General features: G+C 45.9%; 1 protein-coding gene across 4 annotated transcripts; it reads right to left on the bottom strand.

Moving 5' to 3' along the window:
- Positions 1-2,305: 2,305 nt before the first annotated feature.
- Positions 2,306-25,105, bottom strand: Enoph1 (enolase-phosphatase 1). 4 transcript variants are annotated; one of them, XM_050149810.1, is made up of 6 exons: positions 24,874-25,105; positions 12,461-12,562; positions 11,147-11,349; positions 8,647-8,779; positions 4,899-5,022; positions 2,306-3,560 (listed from the first exon to the last, which is right to left on the bottom strand). In XM_050149810.1, exons 1-6 carry the CDS (start codon positions 24,955-24,957, stop codon positions 3,424-3,426), a joined length of 783 nt encoding a protein of 260 aa, XP_050005767.1. In that variant the 5' UTR covers positions 24,958-25,105; the 3' UTR covers positions 2,306-3,423. The 4 variants fall into 4 exon arrangements, with proteins under 4 accessions (XP_050005767.1, XP_050005769.1, XP_050005768.1 ...); XM_050149812.1 differs by having other exon boundaries at positions 24,903-25,045; XM_050149811.1 differs by lacking the exon at positions 24,874-25,105 and adding an exon at positions 24,399-24,770.
- Between the last annotated feature and the right edge of the window lie 590 nt (positions 25,106-25,695).

The following is a 25,695-nucleotide window of genomic DNA, read 5'->3' as shown; positions in this document are numbered from 1 at the left end:
ACTCTGCTCTGTGGTTACTAGTGGTAATTCTAATGAAGATTTATAAAGAAAAGGAGCAAGCTGAGCAAGAAAAAACACAAGATGTTAGAACAATTTGAGGAGAAAAAGAGCAGCAGAAAGCAGAATGGAGTTAAGACCTGTGTTCAAGGAGACAGTAGAATAGAGTTAGTGGTGACCTCCAGAACAACTAAGTTTCCAACTCTGGAAAAGGAATTTAAAAAAAGCTTAGGGACAGGTGCGGAGCTGCATGCCTTTAACTGCACTCAGGAGGTAGATGCTGGCAAATCTCTGAGTTTGAAGCCAGCCTGGTCTACAGAGCAAGTTCCAGAAAGGCCAAGCTTAGACAGCGAAGGAAACTAGAAAAAAAGAAAGCTGGTGGAGATGTCACTGAACAAGGGGGCCACGTTCCAGTCCCAGCAAGCAGCAGAACTTGGCAACTTTGGCCACATGGTTCTGGCTTTAGAGTCAAGAACAGAAGAAAGGGGTTAGGTAGGAACCTTCTCTGCAACTAAAGAAAGCCATTGAGGCCAGGCACATGTCAGGGTGTCCCTGAATGGAAGCTGTGAAGGTGAAACCTGGGTTGCCTTAGAGACCCCAAGATGTTGGAGACGGTAGAGCCATGGGATCCTGCCGAGGAGAGCTGCTAACAAGGAATGGAACCAGCTCAAGAGAAAGAAGTGTGTTGCACCCCACAAAGTTGAAAGGAGCTGGAGATCTGAAGAGCGTTTTGACACCAGACATGGAGACGCAGTTTAAAGTTTGCCCAGCTGGCTTTCAGTCTTATTAGGTCCAGTATTTTCTCACCATGCTCCCTTCCCTTCTGGAATGCTAATGCGTATCCTGTGCCACTATATGTTGGAAGTTTGTGATCCGCTTTTTTATTTTGATTTTATAGGGGATTAGAGTTAAAAGCATGAATCTCAGAAGAGATTTTGAACTTTAGACTTTTATATAAGTTTGGGACTGTTATAGACTATGGGGACTTTTGAAGTTAGGCTGAATCATTTTTGCATTACGATGTGGCTACATGCCTTTGGGGGCCGGGGAATGGAATGTTGTAGTTTGAAAGAAAAGGGCCCCCAAAGGAGGTGGCACTATGTAAAATTCTCAGCTGCCTCTCCAGCACCATGCCTGCACACCACTATGTCCTACCATGGTAATAATGGACTGAACCTCTGAACTATAAGCCACCCCAGTTAAATATTTCTTTTATAAGAGTTGCTGTGGTCATGGTGTCTCTTCACAGCAGAAACCCTAAGACACTGCTATTAAACAATAACCCGTTCTGCCTTCTGCCCATGACCTTGTCTACAAATATGCACAACTGTCCCTTTCATTAGTTTATGGTTTTATCATCATTTACAAATTAGTCCCATTTCCATGGCTTACATGAATTTGATTCTATTTTCTAGTCTGACACAAAATCTGAATCATCGACATAACATTTTTTTCTATTCCCTTCCCCCTTATTCAATGCATCTCCAAAATTATTCTTCCAGGATTTTCTTGATTAATTAGAAAAATAACTGTTTCCTTCAAGCATGTTCTTACATAGCTTAAAAAAATGAGATACTGCTGGGCGGTGGTGGTGGTGCACGCCTTTAATCCCAGCAATAATGAGGAAGAGGCAGGCGAATCTCTGAGTCCAGCCAACCTGGTCTACAAAGAGAGGTCCAGGACAGCCAAAGCGACACAGAAAAATCCTGTCTCAAAAAGCAAAAAATGAGATGGCTTGGTGGGTAAAGGTTTCTGCCACCAAGACTCATGACCTAAATTCAATACCCAGGACCCCAGATGACAAGAGAGAACCAACTATCACACTGTCCTGCCTCACACACTTACTTTACACTACATACAAACTCATACACACTTTCACACCACACACACACACTCACACCACATACATTCACACCACACATTGACATCATACTCACATTCGTATCAAACACACATTCACACCACACACAAACTTACACAAAAAAAATTAAAATGAAAAAAAACCATGGTTATCAAAGTTCCAAGAACCTTCACTTGGTGTAGGAGGTCCTTCTGTCTATGTGTTGCTTTCATTGGTTAATAAAGGAATTGCTTTGGGCCTATAGCAGAGCTGTAGGGGAACAGAGCTAGGTGGGAAAAACCAAAAGGAATGCTGGGAGAAGGAAGGCAGAGGGGTAGACACCATGGGTCTGCCCCCAGAGTCAGACATGCCAAAACTTTGCCGGTAAGCCACTGCCATGTGGCGATACACATATTAATGGAGATGGGTTAAATTAAGATGTAAGAGTTAGCCAATGAGAAGCTAGAGTTAATGGGCCAAGCAGTGTTTTAATTAATACAGTTCCTGTGTGATTATTTCAGGTCTAAGCTAGCTGGGACGAACAAGCGGCCTGCTACAATATTCACTCATACATGAATGCTTACTGCCGGAATTAAATACAAGTTGAAGCTAGGTAATGATTTTCATTTATAGCCTGTTAAGAGACACGTGTATCACACACTGAGTGCAAAAACTAAAAGTCCAGCTGTTCTGCTGTTCCAGGCTTACTTTCCTTTTTGCTTCTGGCAGCATGATGTACACTCCACAATCTATATGAAACTTTAAGAGGAAAATGCCTTTATTAATTAATTCCAGGACACGGACATGAAACCCTGTCAGGAGAGCATTGGGATAAACAATGCTGTCATAAAATGTACATCTAGCACATCCATTTCAGAGGAAATATTACACATTAGAGTTCTTCGTGGTATTACACTGGTTTCAATAAAACTATTTTAAAAATAGCCATTGACATATATTCAAGCTGTACTAAGACATAAGAAGGCAACTGTAAAACGGTGCTAACACTGGCTGGGGAGCAGAGCCGTCGTCACCTCAGCTGCTCCACGAACACTGCTCTAGAGGTGGACACGCTGCCTAGCACCATCTGACACCTGACTGACCAAAACCAATTTCCCTTCTCTGAGCAGCACCAATGGCTGTCTCGTGCACGCGGGAAGCGAGTCTGAGTGCAGCGGTGTGATTCGAGTTCACAAGGCAGAGTCAGGGACTCCTCTTACGAATGCCTGTGAAGCACTTCCAGTTTTTAAAATAACAAGGTCTCTGGATAATAATTTCTCAAAACTAGCTTTCCATTTTAATAAAAACAATTTGATAAATATCACACATTTGACTTTCTTCTATCAAATACACTCTGGCCTTTTTAAGAGTTAAGAGTTATGGTCCACACATAAAGCATCTTTACATGAATTTGGTTCTCACAGAACTGAATACTTTGCTCACACATGTGCCATGGAAATTGATCTGAGCACACAGACATGTATATACACCTGCATATGTCTGTGTGTACACACAAGTAAGTTACTTTTACAATTAGAATAAAGCTAGACATCAGGGGGACAGTTTAGTCTTCCTCAGAACCTGCTCTATGTTGACGGCAGGTAGAGCTCGCTGAAGGACGTGATGAGGTTGTAGTATGTTTTCTCATCATCTGTTAGTCCCGCGTTGCCAGGTCTCACCACCACAGCGACATGCACATCTGCTTCCTCAGCAGCACTGGCCTCTGCGAGAAGCAAAGGACAGGTGACGGGTGAGATGCAGCAAACCTGACACCTGAGACAAGCCAAGTCGCTGGAGAGAGATCAAGAAGTGAGTTGGGCCCTGGCTTTTCTTGCAGCTGAAAGATGGACACCTTGAGGCATTCATATCATTCTTTACATATATGTTAATTCTATGACGACAGAGAACACAGCTCATCCTGTACTGTGACTGACGAACGTCACAAGCCTGCTCTGGCCCACGCTCTATCCAGTCCTACATATCAGCCCCAGACAGCTGAGCTGTTTCTCAAAGGGCAAGCTGTAGGGTCTAACACCAATGAAGTAGACAGAGAACAAAGGAGACCTATGATCTAACCAGCCCAAAGAACACACTCTCACCTCAGGCCCCAGCATGCATGTCATGCCCCTGCCTAGATTCCACATCTTTTCTGCCTGACAAATTCCTGCTCTTCAAAATTCCACTCAACAGGACACATCCAGGGTCACCATCCCTGTATTACAGCAGCTGCGTGTGCCTCACCCACTATGCTCGCTGGGACCTCGCTGAGCTTATTACTGTTTACCCTCCTTAGACTGCGGGGACCTTATGATCAGGGACTAGGGCGGTGCTGGGCGGCAGAGAGGAAAAACAAGACCTGTCATATTAGCTCAGGAAGGCTAGGTGCTACAGTGGATATCTCTAATACACTGTGGCTTACATTCATCTCTCCATTTTATCTTTATGCAAAAGACAAAAGCTACCATCTGTAAAAGCATCTGTGTGCTAGGAGCCGCAGTTGGATGAGAAACGTGTGAACAAATAGGGTTCCTATCTTCATGCAGCTCCTGTTCTCACACTGTTCCCAACAACTCAAAATAACTTACACTGTTACCTCTGTCCCAGTCTACAGATATGAAGACTGAGCTAAGCAAGTGGTAGGCCCATAACTTTTCAACTGTCAGCCTGACTCAATGCCATACTTGGTTATATTGCTCCTGGGGAACTGAACTCAGGATCTCATGACTGCACAGCAAGCACTCTTAGCCCTGAACCCTTCCATAGGATGATGTGGACATCCACCTATGAGAGAGCTGCTCTACTGGGATGGTGATCTGCTCCCCACAGCTCTGGCATGTCATCACTTGGTCTCCACCAGGTGTTGCTAAGATCGGGGATGTTGTGGGACCTTCAGGAAAAAGATGGTGTAGGCAGGAGAGGGTACGGTCCAGGCCTGCTTTGATCTCCTGTGCTTCCTGATCTTTGACTGTGTGAGTTGACACAGCGACCATGAGAAAACCAAACCTCTGCTCCCGCCAAGCTGCTTCCCTCACTACTATGTATGGAGCAGCCGGTTCCTTACCTAAAGTCACGTCTGTGAGAAACAGGATGTTGCTGGTTAAACACCCGATGCTATCTGCAATCTTCCGGTAACTCTCGCTCTCCACTTTGTGTCCAATCTTGGTATCGAAGTGGCCGTCAATAAGCTGGAGAGAACGGGAGGACTACTCAGTACACATACACTACATGTGCGAACCACGCCCACTCACTGCCCTCTGAACTGCATGCCAGTCACGGTGGCGTCATTCCATAAAGGTTTATGGAAATAAATACTTGGAAGAAATCTACTAGTTCAACCTATGCTTCATTTGGTTGTCACTGGCATTGTTTTATGCCCCAAATCCTTTAAATATGCATGCCCTGTAACACTGTTTCTATTCAAACTACTTCTTGGACTGGGCTTTGCTCCAGATGAAAAAGAAGGTTGTGTCTGGGCGGTGATGGCACAAGCCTTTAATCCCAGTACTCGAGGAGGTAGAGGCAGGTGGATCTCTGAGTTCGAGGTCAGCATGATCTACAGAGCGAGTTCCAAGACAGCCAGGGCAGTTATACAGAGAAACCCAGTCTCATAAAACAAAAACAAAAACACAAAAAAAATAACAACAACAAAAATAAGGTTGTGGACAGTACCCTCTGATCCTAGAAGGAAAAGATGTCTAGTCGAGTGTTTTGGTACCTGCCTGTTATCACAGTGATTCTAGGCCAGCAGGAGGTTCACTACCAAGGCCAGCCAGAGTCACACAGCACAATCCAGGCCAGCCAGGGATTCACACCCAGACCCTGCCTCAAAAACCAAAGCGTGAAAAGATATCTCTAGCCAGAACCCTAGTTATTACTCTGCTTTCAAGAAACTTTCATCACTGAAGCCAAGGCTGGCCTTGAACCTGAGCTCCTCAACACTCCCAAGGGCTAGGATTACTAGTAAGCACAACCAGACCCAGCTTCATTTCTAATTTCTTTTTTTTTTTTTTTTTTGGTTTTTCGAGACAGGGTTTCTCCGTGGCTTTGGAGCCTGTCCTGGAACTAGCTCTGTAGACCAGGCTGGTCTCGAACTCACAGAGATCCGCCTGCCTCTGCCTCCCAAGTGCTGGGATTAAAGGCGTGCACCACCATCGCCCGGCTTTCATTTCTAATTAACACATCTTTGAACACTACCCTTGAGATCTTAAACATAACTGGAATCAAATGCTTGCTAATTTAACCAATAGTAATTAAAGTAAGTTTGTATTTAATAGGTTCAGCTTCAACTGTCTGAATGTCTTTTGCCAACTAAAAACAGGTTTAACAATCAAAAGTAAAAAGGCAATCCTAAGGTTTGAGGACTGGGACTTGAGAGGCCAGGGTCTCTCTTGTAGCTTCTGTATGCTGCACAGTCTAGACTGGCTTCTGGGTGGTCCCTGTCTCCTTCCGATCCCACTGTAAAAGCTGGGATAACAAGGACTGCTACCATGTCTGGCTTTTTAAAATGGGTTCCAGGAATTGAATTCAGATCGTCATGCTTGCCAGACAAACACATCTACCTGCTGAGCCATCTCACGGGCCCCAGGGTTGGTTGGTTTGTTGACTATTAGAAGAGTTGAGACCGATTTTGCATACTTATTTTCTCTATTTGCCTCACGTGGTAACTGGAGAATGAGACTTTCACTACTGAAACCAGTAGGTAATTATCGTGCCGTACGCAAGCCGACCTAACTCCCATCTCACTGGACAGAAAGTTTCTGTCTGTATTTGGAAAATAGCCACCGCTGATCAAAAGATCTCATTACTGGTTTTATATCTACTATAAAAAACAAAAAGAACATATACTAAAATTAGAATATGCCATTATCCAAAAAAAAAAAAAATTACTTAGGGTGGATATTTCTGACCTCTGCTGACAACTCAGAACTTCCTAGGAAACAGGACATTCCTCTTCATATTTTGATGTTTGAGATAGGATCTCACTATACAGCCCTTGTGGGTCTCAAGCTCACAAAGGGTGACACTATTACCTTAACCTCCTGAGTCCACAACACGTGGCTTAAAATCTACAGTTTCTGAGTTTGGAATGTGCAGGTGTGTGTATGAGGTGACAGCTAGCATCTCCTCCTCTACCACTCTCCACTTAATTTTTAACACAATTGATTAGTTTGTTTGTTCTGTCTGTATATGCATGCTACAGAGAACAGCTTGTCTGTATACATGCGTGCTAGAGGACAGCTTGTCTGTGTACATGCGTGCTACAGAGGACAGCTTGTTTGTGAACATGCGTGCTACAGAGAACAGCTTGTCTGTGAACATGTGTGCTACAGAGGACAGTTTGTCTGTGTACATGGATGCTACAGAGAACAGCTTGTCTGTGTACATGTGTGCTACAGAGGACAGCTTGTCTGTGAACATACATGCTACAGAGAACAGCTTGTCTGTGTACATGCATGCTACAGAAAACAGCTTGCAGAAGTTGGCTTTCTTCCCCCATGTGGGTGCCAGGGATCAAGTTTAGCTCATCAAGCTTGGAGGTGAGGGCCTTTCCTCATGGACCCAACTTGCTAACCTTCCTTACGTTTTGAAGCCTGGTCTCTCACTGATCCCGGAGCTCACCAATTCAGGCAGGCTGGCCCACAAGCCCAAATGGTCCTGTTTTTGCACCCCCAGTGCTGGGATGAGAAGCGTGTGCCATGAAGCTTGGCATGTACATGGTGCTGGAGTCAAACTCAGGTCCTCTGGCATACACAGCAGCACTTACCAGCTGAGGTGCCCCAGCCCCAGAACCCACATTTAAACAAACTTCTGATGATCTTATGCATAAGAAAGATTTAAGAGGCTTCCAATTCAAAAGCTGCTACTACACGAAACAGTTCACCTGCTGAAAGCTGTGCAGAGCCAGGCTCTCTCAGAGGCCCTGGTAAAAGAACAAAAGGAACCTAGTTCGGTCTTCCCTCAGGGGCAGACTTGGCAAGGTCCAATCTGGGGCTCTAAGCAGGGCCTCAAAGGAGTTGTGGTCTCTGTTCCTGGGAACTTGACTTTCCCAAGAGACTGGAGTTATCAGTCCCAAGGTGGCTGTGCTCAGTCCCTGGCACATCTAAGACATCCTGTGTCCCCTTGTACAGTGTGCTTGATTAACTTCCGACCGACTCTGTCCCATTTTCCCCTTGCAAACTGTATGTATGATGCGCTTGCCATGTGAACCGTCAGCTTGTGCAGGACCTCCTGACCCCAAACTTTCCCGGCTTCTCCATTTTCTCACCCCCTGCTCACTTCTAAGGAACCTGTCACTGATGGATGACCTGCTGGCCCAGGTCATTCACCCCTCCACTCAAGGTACCTTCAGTTTCCCACATCTTTTTCCTGTCCAGCTGCCGATGGCGCTTACTCAGTAGGTGCTTTTCACTGCTCGCTATTTCATGTTTTGACAGTAGCAAAACAAAAGATCCAAGGGTGCTGGTTAGAGTCATCTTTGAAGAAAATAAAAAAACAAAACCTCAATTAAGAGATTGTCTCCATCAGACTAGCCTCTGGGCTTATCTGTGGAGCATTTCCTTGATTAGTGCGTGGTGCCACCCTTGCGCAGGTGGCCCTCAGATACGTGAAAAAAGGAGCTGAGGAAACCAACAGAGCAGCCCTCATTTGTGGTCTCTGCATCAGTGCCCACCTCCAGCTTCCTGCTTGAGTTCCTACTCTAACTCCCCAAATGACTTCGTGTGAAAGTGTAAGTCAAATAAACCCTCCCCAGGTGTCTTTGGTCATTCAACACAGCGACAGCAAACAAACTGGGACACCAAGTAACCCACCTCAAGGATATCTCCTTCTGTGGAATGCCCAAAGAGCAGCTTCTGAGCCTCCACGCTCCCTGAAGAATAGATGTACACCTTCATTCCAGCCTCTCTCCACCTTCTGACTGCTGGGACCACATCTGCGAAGAACCTGGAGGGAAAGCAGCTAATTACAAAGCAGAAACACCATGGAGCCAGGTGAAAATCAGAGGATACGCAGTCGCCATGTTTCTCTGCCCTGGCATGAATGGTAACCTGAGAAGCTGCTCCACGAGACAGGAAACTCCTGTGGTCCTAAGAAACAGGTCACTGAGTTCCAGGATCACAGATCAGAAGCAACGAGTTTCATGGAGAGGATAGCACTTGACAATAGAAAAGCATGAAGAGAGGAAATAAAGTAATTAATGGGCAGACACAGCTCAGATGTAAGAGTGTTGAAATAGGAGCGGCAGGGCTGCGTCCCCGGCACCCGGCCGCCCGCATGGCTGGTTTATACCCAGAAATAATTACACGGAAACTGTATTCTTTCAAACACTGCCTGGCCCGGCTAGGTCCAGTTTCTTATTGGCTAGCTCTTACATATTGTTCTAACCCATTTCTAATATTCTGTGTAGCCCACTAGCTGGCTTACCAGGGAGGATCTTAACCTGCTTCTGTCTGGTGTGGGAGTATCATGGCGACTCACTCACTCAGCTTCTTTTTCCCAGCATTCTCCCCTGTCTACTCCGCCTACCTAATTTTCTGTCCTATGAGGGCGGAGGCAGTTTCTTTATTGTTAACCAATGAAATCAACAGATAAGATACAAGACCCACCTCCATCATAAGAGCACTTAGTGTTCCTCTCCCAGCACCACATGGCGGCTCGCAAATGCCTGTAACTCCGTTCCAGGGAATCCAATGCCCTCTTCTGACCTCCATGGGCACCAGGCATGTGTGTGATGTACTTACAGACGTAAGTGTGTAAGGCCAAAAACTTACACAAATAAATAATAAAGTTAAGAAAGTGACTATGTTTTCATTCTCAAGGAGCTAAATATAAATAAACACCATGAACAATATTATTGCTTAATTGATGCAATTTGTAACAACAGACACATTTACCTTCACTGTTCTTTGAGAAGCCATGAAAATGCTTTCCTCCCCATCCCGCACATATATAAGAGTACTTCCTGCACATATGTAAGGGCACACCCTGGGACAGCAATGCTTCCTTTAATAGGCAGATCTTGTCGCAGACACAGACCTCTCATTTAACAAAACAAAATATAAAAAATACAAAAAACAGGCAGCTGAAAATGGCCTTCAACCTGAGGATTTACATAAAGCAACTGACTAAAATCCTTTAAAAAGACCCTCTCGGGTCAGCTGGGTGTGGAAGCACACTATAAATTCCAGCCCTGAGAAGGCCAATGAAGGAAAATCCCAGGGTGAAGCTATGCTGGCTACACTGCAAGTCCAGGCCTAGGATATACATATGATGAGACCCTATCTTTAATATGTGTACCAACTGTGTGTGTCTCTGTGTGCATGTACATGCAAGTGCAGACACATACCTGCACACACCGGCACATGCCACAGCACACATATCAAGGTCAAAGCTTCCACAGTGTGGAAGCTCCAGGGACTGAACTCAGGGTGTCAGCCTTGGCAACAAGAACCCTTGCTCACTAAGCCATCTCACAGGTCCACAGCTGTTACCATTTGTTGTTCAGTCTCAGCAATACAAGGCTCCACAGGAGAACTAGCAGAAATCCCAAACTGAGACCCCAAGATTATGAAGGTGCTCAAAGAGCAGAGGAGGTAACAGTGCCAGGGATTAACTCAAAGTAACACGGTTTCACAGGCTTACTTCTCTCTCTTTCTGATGTTTATTATTTTATGTGTTTGATTGTTTTGCATGCACAATGTATGTATGTGCCCATGGCGGTCAGAGTGGACACTGGGTCTCCCAGGACTGGTAACTGCCCAGCCGACTGCTGAGTCCTCTCGCTTCTCTCAGCAGCAAAAAGCACGACAGCAAAGGGATCTCTATTAGTTCAAGGCCACCCTGGGCTACACAAGGCTGAATCTGTCTAAAAGAGAAACAGAGCTCACACAAAGGTGATCCCAGCACTTGGGAGCCCACGCCTTCAATCCCAGCACTAGGGAGGTGGAGACAGGAGTGATATGATCGGGTGGAGAAGAATATAAGGTGGGAGGAGACAGGAGCTCAGTGCAGTCTGAGGACAGGATCGCCCCTATGGTCTGAGCATTGGTAGAGGTAAAAACTCTAGTGGCTGGCCACTCTGCTTCTCTTATCCTTCAGCTTTTACCCCTTGATAGCTGACTCTGAATTTTTATTATTAAGAACAATTAGAATTTGTGCTTCATGCCTCTGCCTAAGTGCTAAAATTTAAAGGTGTATTATCACACCTAGCAACTTTATTTTTACTAACTGTGCAAGTTACATGGGAGAAAGAGGAAGGGGGGGGACTGTGGATCTGAGGCCTGGGAAATGGTTTAGTATTAGAGCACGTACTCTGCCTTCATGCGGCCCGCTGCGAAAGCTGCCTTCCACATGTGGCCCTGCAGCTGTTTGAGCGCTGTGGTCTTCCGGTCATGAGACATCTGCCAGTACACGTTGTCCACCACGGCCTGGATCATCCGCTGGAGATCATCCACCGCATTTCCAGACGCCACGGGGATCGGGACAGCGCCATCCAGGTGCGCATCTTCTTCAGCCTTTAAATCAGAAACAAATCAACTCTGTTCATGCATATATTTAAAGAGCCTTACACACATATGCTTGCACACACACATACCCATGCATAGTTGTATTAAAAAAGATAGAGCAAAACCAGGCAGATCAGTTTTCTCCAACTATCAATTATCTTGAGAACTGTTAAAAATTATTCTTAAAGGAATGATCTGGCAAATATGGATCACTAGGTAAAAAGAACTTTCCACTAAGCCTGATGACCTGAGTTCAATCTCTGGGGGACCCACATGATCAAAAGGAAAGAAATGACTCTGTCAATTTGTGCTCTGACCTCCACAAGTGCACCATGGCATGTGTGTATATAGATGCATGCATGCACGCACACACACACATACATATACACATAATTAAAAGAAATGCATGTACAAGGACTCTGTAACAATGTAATGCATTATCTGAACATGAAATATGTAAGGAACATTTTTGAGACAATAAAAAGAAGGGGATTATTTCACACTGACCTCACATTATCCAGAAAACTCAGCAAACCCAAATACTGCATGATTCCATGGATGTTACAATTATTTCTAAACCTAACTTCTCACCATAAATAAAAGGCCTGTTTTCTAGAGAGCATTCCACAATCCAGTGTAGGAAAACAGCCACACACCAGGCCACACACCAGGCCACACACCATGTGGAAGGAAAAAGTACACAGACTGACTGGAGCGACAGAGCGCAGTCTGCAGCCTGGGCCAAGGGCAAACTGGTTGAGAAGTCCCGCAGAGAGGCACGATGTGGGGGCCTGTGAGCCCGTTAGGGGTAGTTTCGTGCCATGAGGTAGGACAGAAGAAAGTGACAAGGTGCTGTCACCTGGTGACATCGAGGAAATGTGACGACTCTACAAAACCTCTTGGACTCCACCAGAAAGGCCCAAGTTTATAAACAGCCTCTGAGAGAAGCAACTCCGCAGACGAGTTGCTATGACTCGCTTGCTTTATGACACGCTGTGGATGGCTAGGCCCACAAGGCCCTGCAGCTTCCACCCCCAGCATCCAGGGCGCTGACTGACAGCGCTCACAGCGTGTTCCCGTCCCTCTGAGACTCTGGGATGTGGAAGAGGAGAGTCCTGACCTGCTTCCTCAGCAGGCTGACATCCTGCTGACACTCCTCCTCGTCCCAGTGTGTCTGCAGGTACTCCTTGACATTCTCTTTGATGTACGGAAATAAGGTGTCCTGGGGGAAAAGGTAAAACAGGAAGAAAAAGAATGTTATTCTTTGAATTGTACCATGTAATCCGTGTTTTATAATCTCATCTAACAACTTCAGCAGTGGAAATCTCAACGGAAATCACTGCTGTGGGTTTCCCAGTGGGACTCTGCTCCCTCCCCCATTCGCTGAGGCAGGCTGATCTCCAGCTTCTGGCCTGAGCTCACTCCTCCTTTTCCATCTTCCTCTCGGAGAGGCAGCTTCGCTTCTGCCTCTCTCCCCACTTCTCCGCTTCCCCCTTCTCTGTCTCTTTCTCCTCTTCTCTCTCCTCCCTCTCTCTCTCTCTCTCTCTCTCTCTCTCTCTGCCCCCCCTTCGCCCTTCCTCCTCCATAACCCCCTAAATAAACATTCAACCTCACCCTGCGTGTCGTGTCTATCCATGTTTCTGTCTTCTGCCCGCCATGTGTCTCCCTGCCTGGGACCAGCCATTGCTCAGGGACCAGCAGCCGTCTCTGCCTGGGGCCCACTGTCTGCCGCCACATGGCCCGCCACCACCGCTCTGGGACTGGCTGCTCCCAGAGCCCGCTGCCTGCCACCACTTGGCCCGCTACCACCATTTGGGACCTACAGCATTTCTGTTGCCTACTGCCACTGGGGATCTTGCAGCATTTTTTAAAAAACAACACATGGCACCAAGATTAATGGAAATAGGTTAACTTAAGATATAAGAGTTAGCCAGAAATACACTTAAGCTATTGGCCAAACAGTTATTGTAGAGGCCAAAAGAGTTTGGGACTTGTTTCTAGTTTATTCAAGGTTACTGTGCTCAAACAAAGGCCCCACCTAGTTGTAAATCAGAGTTCTGCTCTCTCAAAGCTATCGTCAACAGGTGTGGCTAGTTGCCAAACCTCGTGCTTCTGAAATAGGGAAGTAGAGGCCTCTCGTGGGACTGACTGCCCCATTGAGATCTCTCACCTACCACATGGCTGGGACTTGTGGCCTGCTGCAGCCTCTTGAGAAATTGTGCCATCCCTGCCTGGGGTGGCTGCTCTTGGGACCTGTGGCGATGTCTCATGGCCCACTGGGGCCTACTGCGGCCACTTGGGGATTATCCGCATTTTACTTAATCCATTACAGTTTCCATTAAGGGAACTGAACTTAGTTGGATCCTTAGACTTGTAGTAGGAACCAACTACTTCCCTATTTCAGAAGCACGAGGTTTGGCAATAGATATATTTTTTCCCTCTATCTTCTCATTCCCTGTCACCTCCCCACAGGACTTTGTCACTGTTGGTCCAACAGGGAAGAAGTAAATAAAATTGTTTATTAATAGATAAAATATTGCTTGAAAATGCACTCCTCTGCCAGGCAGTGGTGGCACACCGCCTTTAATCCCAGCACAGGCAGAGGCAGGCGGATCTCTGTGAGTTCAAGGCCAGCCTGGTATACAAGAGCTAGTTCCAGGCATAGCTACAGAGAAACCTGGTGAAAGAGAGAAAGGAAGGAAGGAAGGAAGGAAGGAAGGAAGGAAGGAAGGAAGGAAGGAAGGAAGGAAGGAAGGAAGGAAGGAAGGAAGGAAGGAAAATGCACTCTTCTAACATGTTTCCCTAAACAAACATTTTTCATGTTGATATTCATATGAACAAAGTACTGAAGTTTACTGCTGCTCCTTAAAATGAAAAGTCCTTTGTCAGGTGTGGTAGAGCATGGACTTCTATGAGTTCTAGGCCAGCCAGAGCTTCACAATGAGAGCTTGTCTCAAAACAAAACAGCAATAATAATAGTAATAATTAACAAGCTGGAGAGACGGCTTGGCCATTAAAGGCTGGGCTCACAACCAAAACTATAACACAATGAAAAGTCCTCTACTGCTCAGTGTTAATTCCAATATGATAAATACTTATGTAGGACTAGAGGTTAGACGTTAATCCAAAGTAATTTCTACAGATACACCGCGATCAGAAAAGGCTCTCAGGCCTGGTCACCTGGTCTACTCAGTGTAAAAATAACAGGTTTTCAAATATATCCATACCACACCAGAGTGCACAGAAGGCCCTGAAAATATACAATCCTCTTCCTGGCAAAGTGGGATCACTGTGTCTTATGTAATAAGAACAGGTCCTCCAGGTCACACGGCATCAGCACACGCTGCCATCATGTATGGGTTCTCTATATCTTATGTAATTAGAACAGGTCCTCCAGGTCACACAGCATTAGCACATACTACCATCATGTATGGAAACAAATGCACACCTTTCCCGATCCCACCTCCAGGACCAGTACACCACACTGCCTGCTCACTTCATGGGGCCCCCTCCAAAGCTTCTGAGCCACTGCATTAACGAATGGACACACACGCATACACATACACACACTATACTCTCCCACACACACACTACACTCTCTCTCTCTCTCTCTCACACACACACTACACTCATACACACATACATATACAAATACACATGGGTACTGTGCAGAAAACTGAAGTTACCAGTAACAGCCATGGAATAAAGTTAGAATATCTAACAGTTAATAGATCAATATGAACAAAACTGTTTTCTTGGTGTGCATAATTTTCCTTAAGACCAAAGCAAGGGTCTGGGTATGTATTAGAAATCTGGGCTGGTGTGCATGTAGTGGGGAAATAGTGGGGTCAGAAGTTTGCAGCCACTCTTCTCGGAGAACTCCCAGAGAAGAGGTGCAAAGTGTGAGACAACTGTAAACTTTTGGAGAAAGCCTGAAACGCTAGAGACTATTTAAACCAGCTTCTCATCCATCGTGCCCCCATCCTTACCTATAAAGCCTCCCACCCCATGGTGGGATAAACAGGAAGCTAGAAGGCAGAGTAATACATCATATACCATTACACATATATAACACTCTAGAACATGCTTTCTATAGGTAGCAGTGGGGCTGGGGACACACAGGGTTGAAGTGTAAGAGGCCCTGTGCTCCATACATCCATGCGTATGTGTGCATACATGGGAGCCGGAAAATGGCTCAGGGGTTAAAAACACACATTATTCTTTCCAGAAGTCCCTAGTTCAAGTCCCAGAATCCATGTTAGACTGCTGGACCACCTATAACTACAGCTCCACGAGATCTGATGCCTCTGGACTCCATGGACATATGTGTAAGCGTGCTCACACACACACACACACACACACACACACACGCACGCACGCACCAGTCATATACCCTCCCTCCCTCTCTCACACACCCATATATATATACACACACACTATTAAAAATAAATTAAACAAAAAAAGGGGGGCTGGCTCACTGGGTGAAGGCACTTGCCACCAAGTCCAGTACCCTGGGACCCATATGGTGGGAGGAGAAAACTGGCTTCACAAGTAGCTTCAATCATATACATACATGCAAAGTACCTATATGTAATAAAAAAAAGTTTAGGAAAGAAACGGAAGCCAGGTGTGGTGGTACATGCCTTTAATTCCAACAGGGGAGGGGGACCAGACATCCAGAACAAGGCCAGCCTGGTCTACTTAGAGAGACCTTATCTCAAAAGAAAATTAAACTGAAAAAGCTAGTGCTTAATACACAATCCAATGAAATGTTCAGGCCTAAAAAGTAATTCCATAATGATCATAACTTTTAATTTTAGTTATAACACATTTACTGGAAATTTCAAAATATTCTAGTATGAAAACCAGGATGCTGTTAATCCTGGAGCCTACAAATAAACCTACGTGTTTTTAGTGCACCAGACGTCTAAGGGATTTAGACTTAGCAGCACACAGAACAAAAGGTTAGGGGCAGGACAACAGCGGAGCGGCAAAGTGCTTGTCTAGCATGTGCAAGGGTAGGTTTAATCTCTGGGGGTAGGGGAGGCTGGAAATCTTAATGAGAGTGTTTGCTTTTCAGGGAACTGTGATTAACTCCACTAAGTGCTGACTGAGATACCGTGCAAAGAGCAATCTATATTATTCCACGCAGCTCAGTGACAGCTCATGGAGCCGTTAAGACAACGTTTCTGACGATCTAACTGTAGAAGCTGCCTCGTAAATGTTTAGAAGTCAAAATATGGATGTGCTTTATGGCTGTGGTTGTTTTAATGAAAACATCACAGGATCAATAAAAATAAAACAGTGGCTGCAATATTTATTCAAGTTCTCTTTGAAGAAGATGAGCGACGAGAGATTCCTCCTAGGAACAGTGTGCAGCTACCTAAAGAAAGTCCATTAAAGTCTTCCAGGGGAACCAGAGAGGACGAGTGATAGAGCCTGAGACCTCAAGAATTGTTTATCCAGAACATAAGATAACACGGGCAATACTGAGGGGCCACTGTCTCCCTAAGAGCAAAGGAAAAGGGAAATGAAATGGCTTAGTGGTTCTTAAAAACAAATCAATTTTCTAAGCAAGAAATAAAACGCAATACCAAACGTAAAACCCTGTTGTGGGCATATAAAACACAAAGGGAAGGAGAACGGCTCTGGTGCTCTGGTAGGGTGCCCTCTGGGTGGGTGAGTGGGTGGTGGGGAGATGGGGCGTTTTCTTCAGTGTTGTGGCAACTAAACTCACTCAGTGGGTCACCAAAAAAAGAAAAGTCATGGATGAAGGGAGACTGGTCAGAAGAGGCAGGGGTTTAGCAAGCGTAAGGAGATGGCAAGAAAGGGTTATGGAAAGTATGGTCATAGTACATACATGTATGAAACTATCATAATGAGCCCATACTTTATAATTAATATAGTCTAATTAAAAACTTTGGAAAGATTAGGCCAAGGTCTACTCTGGCGCAGGCTGCAATGAGCTCCGACTCTCCTGACCACCTCCCTAACCTGGTCTCTGGTACTGGGAGTACCATACTGCATTCTGTGTTCCACAGCATGGGTGTTGTGGGACAATGGTCTTGAACTTTATAAAGATCGGTCACTTGTTTTAATAAAACGCTGACTGGCCAGTAGCCAGGCGGGAAGTATAGGTGGGGCGCCCAGAGTAGAATTCTGGGAAGAGGAAAGGCTGAGTCAGCAGTCATCACAGAGGAAGCCAGGCACAGAGGAAGCAAGACGAGAATGCCTCACTGATAAAGGTACCAAGTCATGTGGCTAACACAGACAAGAATTATGGGCTACTTTAAGATGTAAGAATTAGCTAATAAGAAGTCTTAGCTAATAGGCCAACCAGTTTATAATTAATGTAGACCTCTGTGTTCTTTGGGGCTGAACGGCTGCGGGATCAGGCAGACAGAAACCTCTGGCAACAAATGGTGCCAACATGGACAGCTAAATCCATTAAAACCTGAGAGTTTAGGAAATAATTCTAGACACACATACACACACACAAAAAAAACCAGTTAAGCACAGCTTCTTGGTAGCAGTATTTTCTTGGGTGGGCTCTGTTTGCTAGAGGCAAGTGCATGTCATTTAAGATAGGCTTCCTGACTCAGCTTTAACTGCAAAAACCTTGAGCTGTTTTAAGAGGACCCGCCAGCAAACACTTAAATGGTGTTTTATGAATAGCCGAGAGCATGCTTCTTGGTGGTGGCAGAGACCTTGAAACTCCATAGAGTTCTGGCAATAAACCTGGCTCCCACCAGTACCACTGTCTGAAGCTAGACTCTGAGAAAGCTAAGGAATGGGGTGGAGCCAGTCATCAAAGCCACGGCTTTAATCCTAGCCACATGGCTTAGCAAGTTAAAGACTCATGTGGTCAGAAAAAGATTTACAGTAAAGATAGATTAAAAGATGAAGAAAACCTCTAAACGGTCACAGTGTGTTTAAAAAATAAGTATTTTCTCTTGGGAGAGAAAAGAAAAAGGATAAAGTCTGTTTTAAAAAAAAGAGGAAGCAAGTAGTTGAGTGTGGTGGTACACACCTTTAATCCCAGCACTTGGGAGGCAGAGGCAGTCAGCTCTCTCTGAGTTCAAAAACACACTGGTCTACAGAGTGAGTTCCAGGACAGCCAAAGATACACAGAGAAACCCTGATTCAAAAAAATAAATAAAAAGGTGTGTGGGGGAGGGGAGGGGGTCCTGGGACAATGGTCCTGTACTTTGTAAAGATCTGTTACTTGTTTTAATAAAACACTGCTTGGCCAGTAGCCAGGCAGAAAGTATAAGCAGGGTGACCAGTCAGGAAGTAGAAGCAAGCAACCAGACCAGGAGATCTGGGAAGTGGAAAAGTTGAGTCTGCAGTTGTAACCCAGATGCAGAAGAAGCAAGATGAGAATGCCTTGCTGATAAAAGGTAACAACCCATGTTGCTGATACAGACAAGAATTATGGGTTAATGTAGGATGTAAGAGTTAATAAGAACCCTGAGCTAATAGGCCAACTAGTTTATGATTAATGTAAGCCTCTGTGTGTTTCTTTGGGACTGAACGGCTGCAGAACTGGGTGAAACAGAAACCTCCATCAACACATGTGTGTACCAGTCAGGAGTCAGTTCTTTCCTTCATGGGTCCTGGGGATAAACTCAGGTCATGAGGATTGCAGGCAAATGCCTTTACCCAGTGAAGCATATCACCAGCCCAAAACATGTAATTATAATAGAGCACAAAATTGATAAAGTTTAACTTTTAAAAAGTCAATCCATGTAACAGCAACATGCCTATAATCCCAGAGCTCGGGTAAAGGCCAAAGAATCAGGAGTTTCAGGTCATCCTTGGCTACGGAGGAAGCTGGAGGCTAGCCTGAGCTTTGTGAGACCCTGTGTCAACAATAAAATTAGATTTAAAAAGTATTTTTCGGTCAGGTGTGAGATAGACTCTTAGCCCAGGTTGGCCTGAAACTCAAGAACCTGAGTGCTGGCATTATAGACACATGCGACCACACTGGTCTTATTTAAAAAAGCTACTCACCATAAAAACAAATTAGAAGCCATTTATTCTAAATGAAATTATGAGAAAATAAATGCAATAGCCAAGAGTAGCTAGTCATACATAACTATGGCTAAAGAGTTTGGTAAAGATGTTGGTGCACACCTTTAGTATTTGGGAGGTAGAGGCAGGAGGATCTCTGTAAATATGAGGTCAGCCTGGTCTACAGAGCAAGTTCCAGAACAGGCAATGCTAGACAAAGAAACTTTGTCTTGAAAATCCAAAAAAGAAAAAAGGAAGAAAGAAAAAAGTAAAGCATTCACTTAGCTCAAAGCAGGTAGAAGTTTATCGGGAGACAGCGCAACACTGGCTGTAAAGACAAGTGCTCTGAATGAGGCTGCCTTCAACATGGCAGGCGTCGTCTCAAGGCAGCTTCATACAGAGGACAAGGAGTTCCTGTGACTTTGGAGAAAGCTACCCACCCATGCAAGAACAACTTAGTTTTATCATATACGTAAATTATAATGTTGCCCTTTTTCTCCCTTCAAAAATAGTACCGTGGGCTGAGGATAAAGCTGGGGGGGGGGGGTAGAACGTGCTAATTTGTCATGCCCACACACAGTTTCATACCCAGCAGATGGAGGGAGGGGAATGGGAGGGGCGATTCAACCCAAGCCTCTGAGTCTCAGCTTATTCATTCATAATATTCACCCGCAGAGTGGCTGGAGGGTGTGAATTAGACAATTCATACCATTACATTCTCTGGCTCCCTAAGATCTACTAACCTCGTCATCTGACCACTGTCTCTGCAGTATGGACACATGCCAGTGAAACCAGCAAGCCTGTGGCAATGATCTCGGCATGCTCTACTGGTGAGAAGTGAGGCTCCCGTCACCTATTCTGCTGGGCTCACTGGCAAATGAGCTTTACCCTTACTGTGATTTTTCTTTTAATTTGATTAATTGAAAATATTAATTAAATTAATTAAAATTAATTTCTTTTTAATTTTAATTTTTTAAAGGTACAGAGTAATGTCGAGCCTAAACCATTCTCCAACTCATGATCTTCCTGTCACAGCCTCTAGGGTAACAGGGATGTGCCACCATACCAGGCTAAAATAACTCCTAGACCAACCGCCTCCCACACCTATTTTGGGCACTTCTAACAAGGGAATTGCTTCACAGAATGGCCACACTATCTCCAGAACCTCCCAGCAGTTATAGTACTGAGGACTAAACATCTTTCTCGAGGACAAGATCAGAAACTAAGAGATGCACATTGCCACGGTGCCCTGGGGGCCAGAAGGGCTCACAAACTATCCCTGTCCCAGGGAGGTGAGCGAGGCAGAACCCAAACAATGGGTTCCCTTTTGAAAACTGGTATCTGCACTCCAAATAAAAGTGCCCAACTCATAAATTCTGTTCTGGAGGTTAACTGTAACTAAAGAAAAGATAAACCCTAGCTTATGAGTTTTGAGTCACCACAACAAGGAAAAGTTATTATAACAACCAGCTAGGAACTGGGACCATTGCAACCAGCTAAGAACTGGGATCATTACAACCGGCTAGGAACTGGGATCATTACAACCAGCTAGGAACTGGGATCATTACAAGCAGCTAAGAACTGGAGTAAGGTTTTTAAAAGTAACTCAGCAGACAGAATGTCAGATCCTCAGTGAGTTTCTGAGTGCCAGCCAGGCCCAGATTCCTAGACTCTAAGGGGGGGGGGGTGGTAGAGAACTCATATTTATTCCATCCATCTATTTAGTAGATGAAGAAGCTGAGGTTCCAAGAGGGTTTACTGTTGTCCCAAAGTATATCCAGAACTCAATTACAAGCTTCTCAAATCCAGTACCAAGGTAAGGTCATCCAGGCCCCAGGGGCAGCTGTCGTCAAGTGGCAGAGCCCACTAGCACCAACTCCCTGGATTCCAATTGAACATTAATAGCAAGGGGCTTGGGAGAGGGGGTGGATGTACCTCTGGAGACAAGAAAGCCAAGCCAAGCACTTGTTCACCTTAGGGACAGCAACTCTGACTCCATCTGGAGCTTGCTGTGTTGATGAGACTGGTGGGCCAGCAGAGCCCTGGGGTCCACAGGAATTACAGGAATGCTCCAGATTTGGTGGGCTTTTGTTTGCTTGTTTTTGTTTTGCTTTTTTACTTTTTACATGTGTTCTAGGTCAGAACTCAGGTCCTCAGGTTCATGCTATCAATACTTTGCTAACTACACCATCTCCCCAGCTCTGAGAGATTTTGAACTGAAAACTGAGGTATTTTTGGTTAACCATAACCTCTTTTGTTCATAACCAACAAGTATCTAATTCTCAAAGTTCAAATTCCAGCCCTGAGCACTGCTTTGATAACCTCGCCATCGCAATCTTTTCTAAGCAAAGCCTGGGCCAGCAGGATGGCTGAGCAGGTAAAGGTGCTTGCTCCCAAGCCTGACAACCACATGGTGGAAAGAGATAACATACTCCCACAGGCTGTCCTCCGACCTTCAGACATACACCGTTGCACGTGTACACCATACACATACACAAAACAAATATAAAAAATTCAAGTGTCAAATCTTTTTAAAAGATTATAGATCATGTTCTATATCATAAAAGGTAATATTCTAAAAAATGAACCACTAAACTGTAATCTTGAAGCACACAATCTACACGAGCCCTTTCCTGGAATTATACATTAGACGGAATACTTAATTTTTGTCTTTGGAGATAAAGTCTCGCTATGCACCTTAAGCTGCCCTAAAACTCACAACCCTCCTGCCTCAGACGCTCCACAGGCTTGTTATCATATCAAAAACAAACAAACAAAAACAAAAAGCAAACAAAGACCACTAAGGTTTCCCAAGGATAAGATGCCCACAGCCCAGTTGACCGGGAGGAGAAACAAAGGACGCCTACTTAAGCTCCCAAGCAAACAATTCAAACAATTTGCCGTTCATCACGTAGTTGGTGGCTGTGCTTTAAAAATGGCAGCGAGTGTCCACGTGCTGTTAGTGCTTCCCCAGCTCAAGGCAGCCATGAAGTACCGTGTGGAGAAAACACACATGGCTATACTGCAGTACTAATGAATCTCCCTACACACACACACACACACACACACACACACAAACTACGGCAAACAGAAACACATAAAACAAGGCTGTGCACCGATCGGCATGAAAACAAGGACCGAACCTTGTGAGAGTTCCCTCTGAGGTAAGGATTCAGTACTGACTAATACTATCACAACTGTTTTTACATGCAACGAGAGAAAAGGCACTAAACAGCAAGCATTTTATCAAATGAGAATTTTCCCCAAGCTCAGCAGCGATAGCTGGTTTCCCAAGTAAGATAACCACGAAAACTGCTGACTGGCGCTAGTTTTAGCTGTCTTCACAGGCTAAAAGAAGGCTCAAGAAAATGCTCATTACTTCACCACAGGGGGGAAAAAAGACTAAGTGGTCTTTGCACATGAAATAAAAATAATTAATTTAAAAATGTTAGGTGCAATAACAGAAATATTGAGTGGCTCTTTTTTAAAACAGAGAGTCTTATGTAGCCCATACTAGCCTCAAATTTGCTCTGTAGCTAAGGATGACCTTGGAATTCTCCAGTGCCTACCTCCTTAGTAATGGGATCACAGACCTTCAACACCATACTTATAGTGTGGTGGTTTGAAAGAAAATGGCCCCCAAATGGGAGTAGCACTACTAGGAGGTGTGGCCTTGTTGGAGTAGGTGTGTATGGTCTTGTTGGAGGAAGTAGGTCACTGTGGGGGTGGGCTTTGAGGTATCTTTGCTCAAGCTTCACTCAGTGTGACAGCCCACTTCCTTTGCCTACAAGATGCCGGATTCTCAGCTATTCCTCCAGCATTGCATCTGCCTGCATGCTGTCATGCTCCAAGCTCTTATGATAATGAACCGAACCTCTGAAACTGCAAGCGAGCCCCCTCAATTAAATGTTTTCCTTTGTAAGAGTTGCCACAGTCATGGTGTCTCTTCACAGCAATAAAAAAAAAACCCTGAGACACCTAATGTCATGGCTGTTTTAACACCATGCTGGATAAGCTTCTACCAATGAGCCCGTCCAGTCAGGAGTAAGAGGTTTTAATCATGACAGTTTGGGTTCCAATCCAAGGCATTTAAATTACGCAACCTTTTGGAACCTTATTAAATTCGGATAGCGCATACATCTTCATAATTTCGAAGACAAGTTTAAATCTCCTATGGAAATAGCAGGAAACAAGACCCACTTGACTAACAATGTTTTAACAGAACACCTTTAAACTCCCAGCTCCATGCTGAAAAGCTGGAGACGGATGTGACTGGGTCGTTCTCTTCAGAGGGTTCCAAAGCTTAGTCCCTCAGACGTTCTAAGCATTTCTTACTCGGTGCTGGCCGCCCTCTTGAGGACTCACTCAGCCTATAACCCCTATGCCTGCCTCCCCCCCCTCTCACACACACAAAGCAGCTAGTTCTATAACATGAGACTGGATGCACTTTTCAGCATTTACGCAGTCTTGAAATTTCCCACTGCTCTCTTCTGTAATTAAAATCTCGGGGAAATGGCGGCCAAGTGGACTTTTTCTGGACCTCCATTATGCGTCCAAAGCACCATAACTCTTGGGGTGGGGGGGGGGGAGTAGACAGCTGCCAGGTTTGGTGACACTTGTCTATAATCTCAGCCCTGGAGGATGAGGCAGGATTGCCGGAGTCTGAGGTCAACCTGGGTTATAAATTGAGGGAGTGACTCTGTCTTACAAAAATAAATAAAAATAAAAACAAAAACAAAGTAGCTGTTACATTTGGAAATCTAAAATTGTGTACAAATATTATGATCTACACTCAGAAAATCGGGTAATTGTAAAACGTAAAAAACCAAAAGAGAACTTAAAACAGGCTGCACGATTTACTAGACGATAGAAATTTCCCCTATCCTATCTCAGCTATTCTACATAAACATCTGCAGTTAATACGGGTGATTAAATTGAGTACGTGGAAGAAAGCAAAGCGTGATTTTCTAGGGACAATGAATGGAATTTAGGTCTAGTGTTCTGGAGGTCAAGTGAGTAAGCGAGTACACAGCTCAGTCACTTACCAGCACAGGAGCCATGGTGCGGAAGTCAATGATCCCAAGGTACCAGAGCCACTGGAAAACTTTCCCTTCTATCTTTTGCACTGGGAAGACTTCAAGGACCACTAACCAAGGCCACTACCTCTCCAGGCAGCAACCCAGCACGTGGCACCAGGCGACGGGGTACACACCTACCGGCCAGGCCACGGGCGCTGCCGTCATCCCAACTCCTCCCAGCTAACCTCCTTTCCCCCAAGTCTTTGCTGAGACCACCTCCACTTCTTCCTATCCTTCTCTTCCTAACCAAAAGCAAGGGAAGGGAAGGCAGAAAATGGTGGCGTTAGGAAAAGCACCCCCGCAGCGTCGCTCTTTCCCCATTCCAGAGACGCAAATCCACGCCACGGCTCCTCGAGCCCGCAGGCAAAATCCGCAAGACTTAAATTTCCTTTTCAGACGCTTTTAGGCACAAATAACTCCGCCACTCCCTTCCGCCCCTCACCTTCACGAAAGCAATCGGGGTTGTGGTACCTTCGATATCTAACAGGATAACTGTGACTTCGGCGGGCACCGAAACCACGACCATTTCCCTGCCGGATGCTACCACGGGCTCGGCCTCGCTGGTAAACGGGAGAGCGCCGCCTGCGCCCCGGGACGCCCAGCAACGGTCGGAGCGCTGGCAGCGACGAGCGACTAGAGGCGAGAACGCACACAGGCCGGCTCCGGGGACCCGCGATGGCAGAGCAAGCCGCCCTAGGTGCTGCACCCCAAAGAGCAGACAAGCAGCGCAGGCCCGGACCACGTGAGCAGGCTGAGGGGCGGTGCTCCGGGGTCCCCAGGGGGCGTGGAAAACAGGGCGCGCGCGCCGATTGGCCACCGGCGAGCCGCGAACGCGATCCGTCAAAATGGGCCTCGCGTGGGCGGGAACAAAGAAGCGAACCCCCAAGCCCGGAGCCCGGAGCGCGGGCGCGAGCCCTCCGCAGCCTGGTGGAGCCGGCGCGAGTGGCACGGCCGGGGCACGTGCAACGGGAGCCCCTGGAGTGGCGCGCCGGGGACGTGAGTGTCCCCTTGCCTTGGCCCGCACCTGACCCCTTCCCCGCCCACCGCGTGCGCTTGGGCACCGCTTCAGTCATCCGAGCAGGCCCCGCCCTCCGCCGCGGCCACAGCCAGCCGGGGAGGCCGCTCGGACCCGGGCTGCGGCGACCCTGCAGCCGAGACCCCCCCCCCCGAGACGACACCGCCCCACGGCGACGGCGGAACAGCCGCCACCACCCAGGGGGTCATCGCGGGTCCGGCGCGAGGACAGAACACGCGTGCGCCGGGC

This window comes from Alexandromys fortis, unplaced genomic scaffold (genome assembly GCF_014885135.2).
Source record: "Alexandromys fortis isolate MF-2015 unplaced genomic scaffold, M_Fortis_MF-2015_v1.1 scaffold_0, whole genome shotgun sequence".
Classification (NCBI taxonomy): domain Eukaryota; kingdom Metazoa; phylum Chordata; class Mammalia; order Rodentia; family Cricetidae; genus Alexandromys; species Alexandromys fortis.
This window is presented reverse-complemented; position numbering and strand designations above follow the sequence as displayed.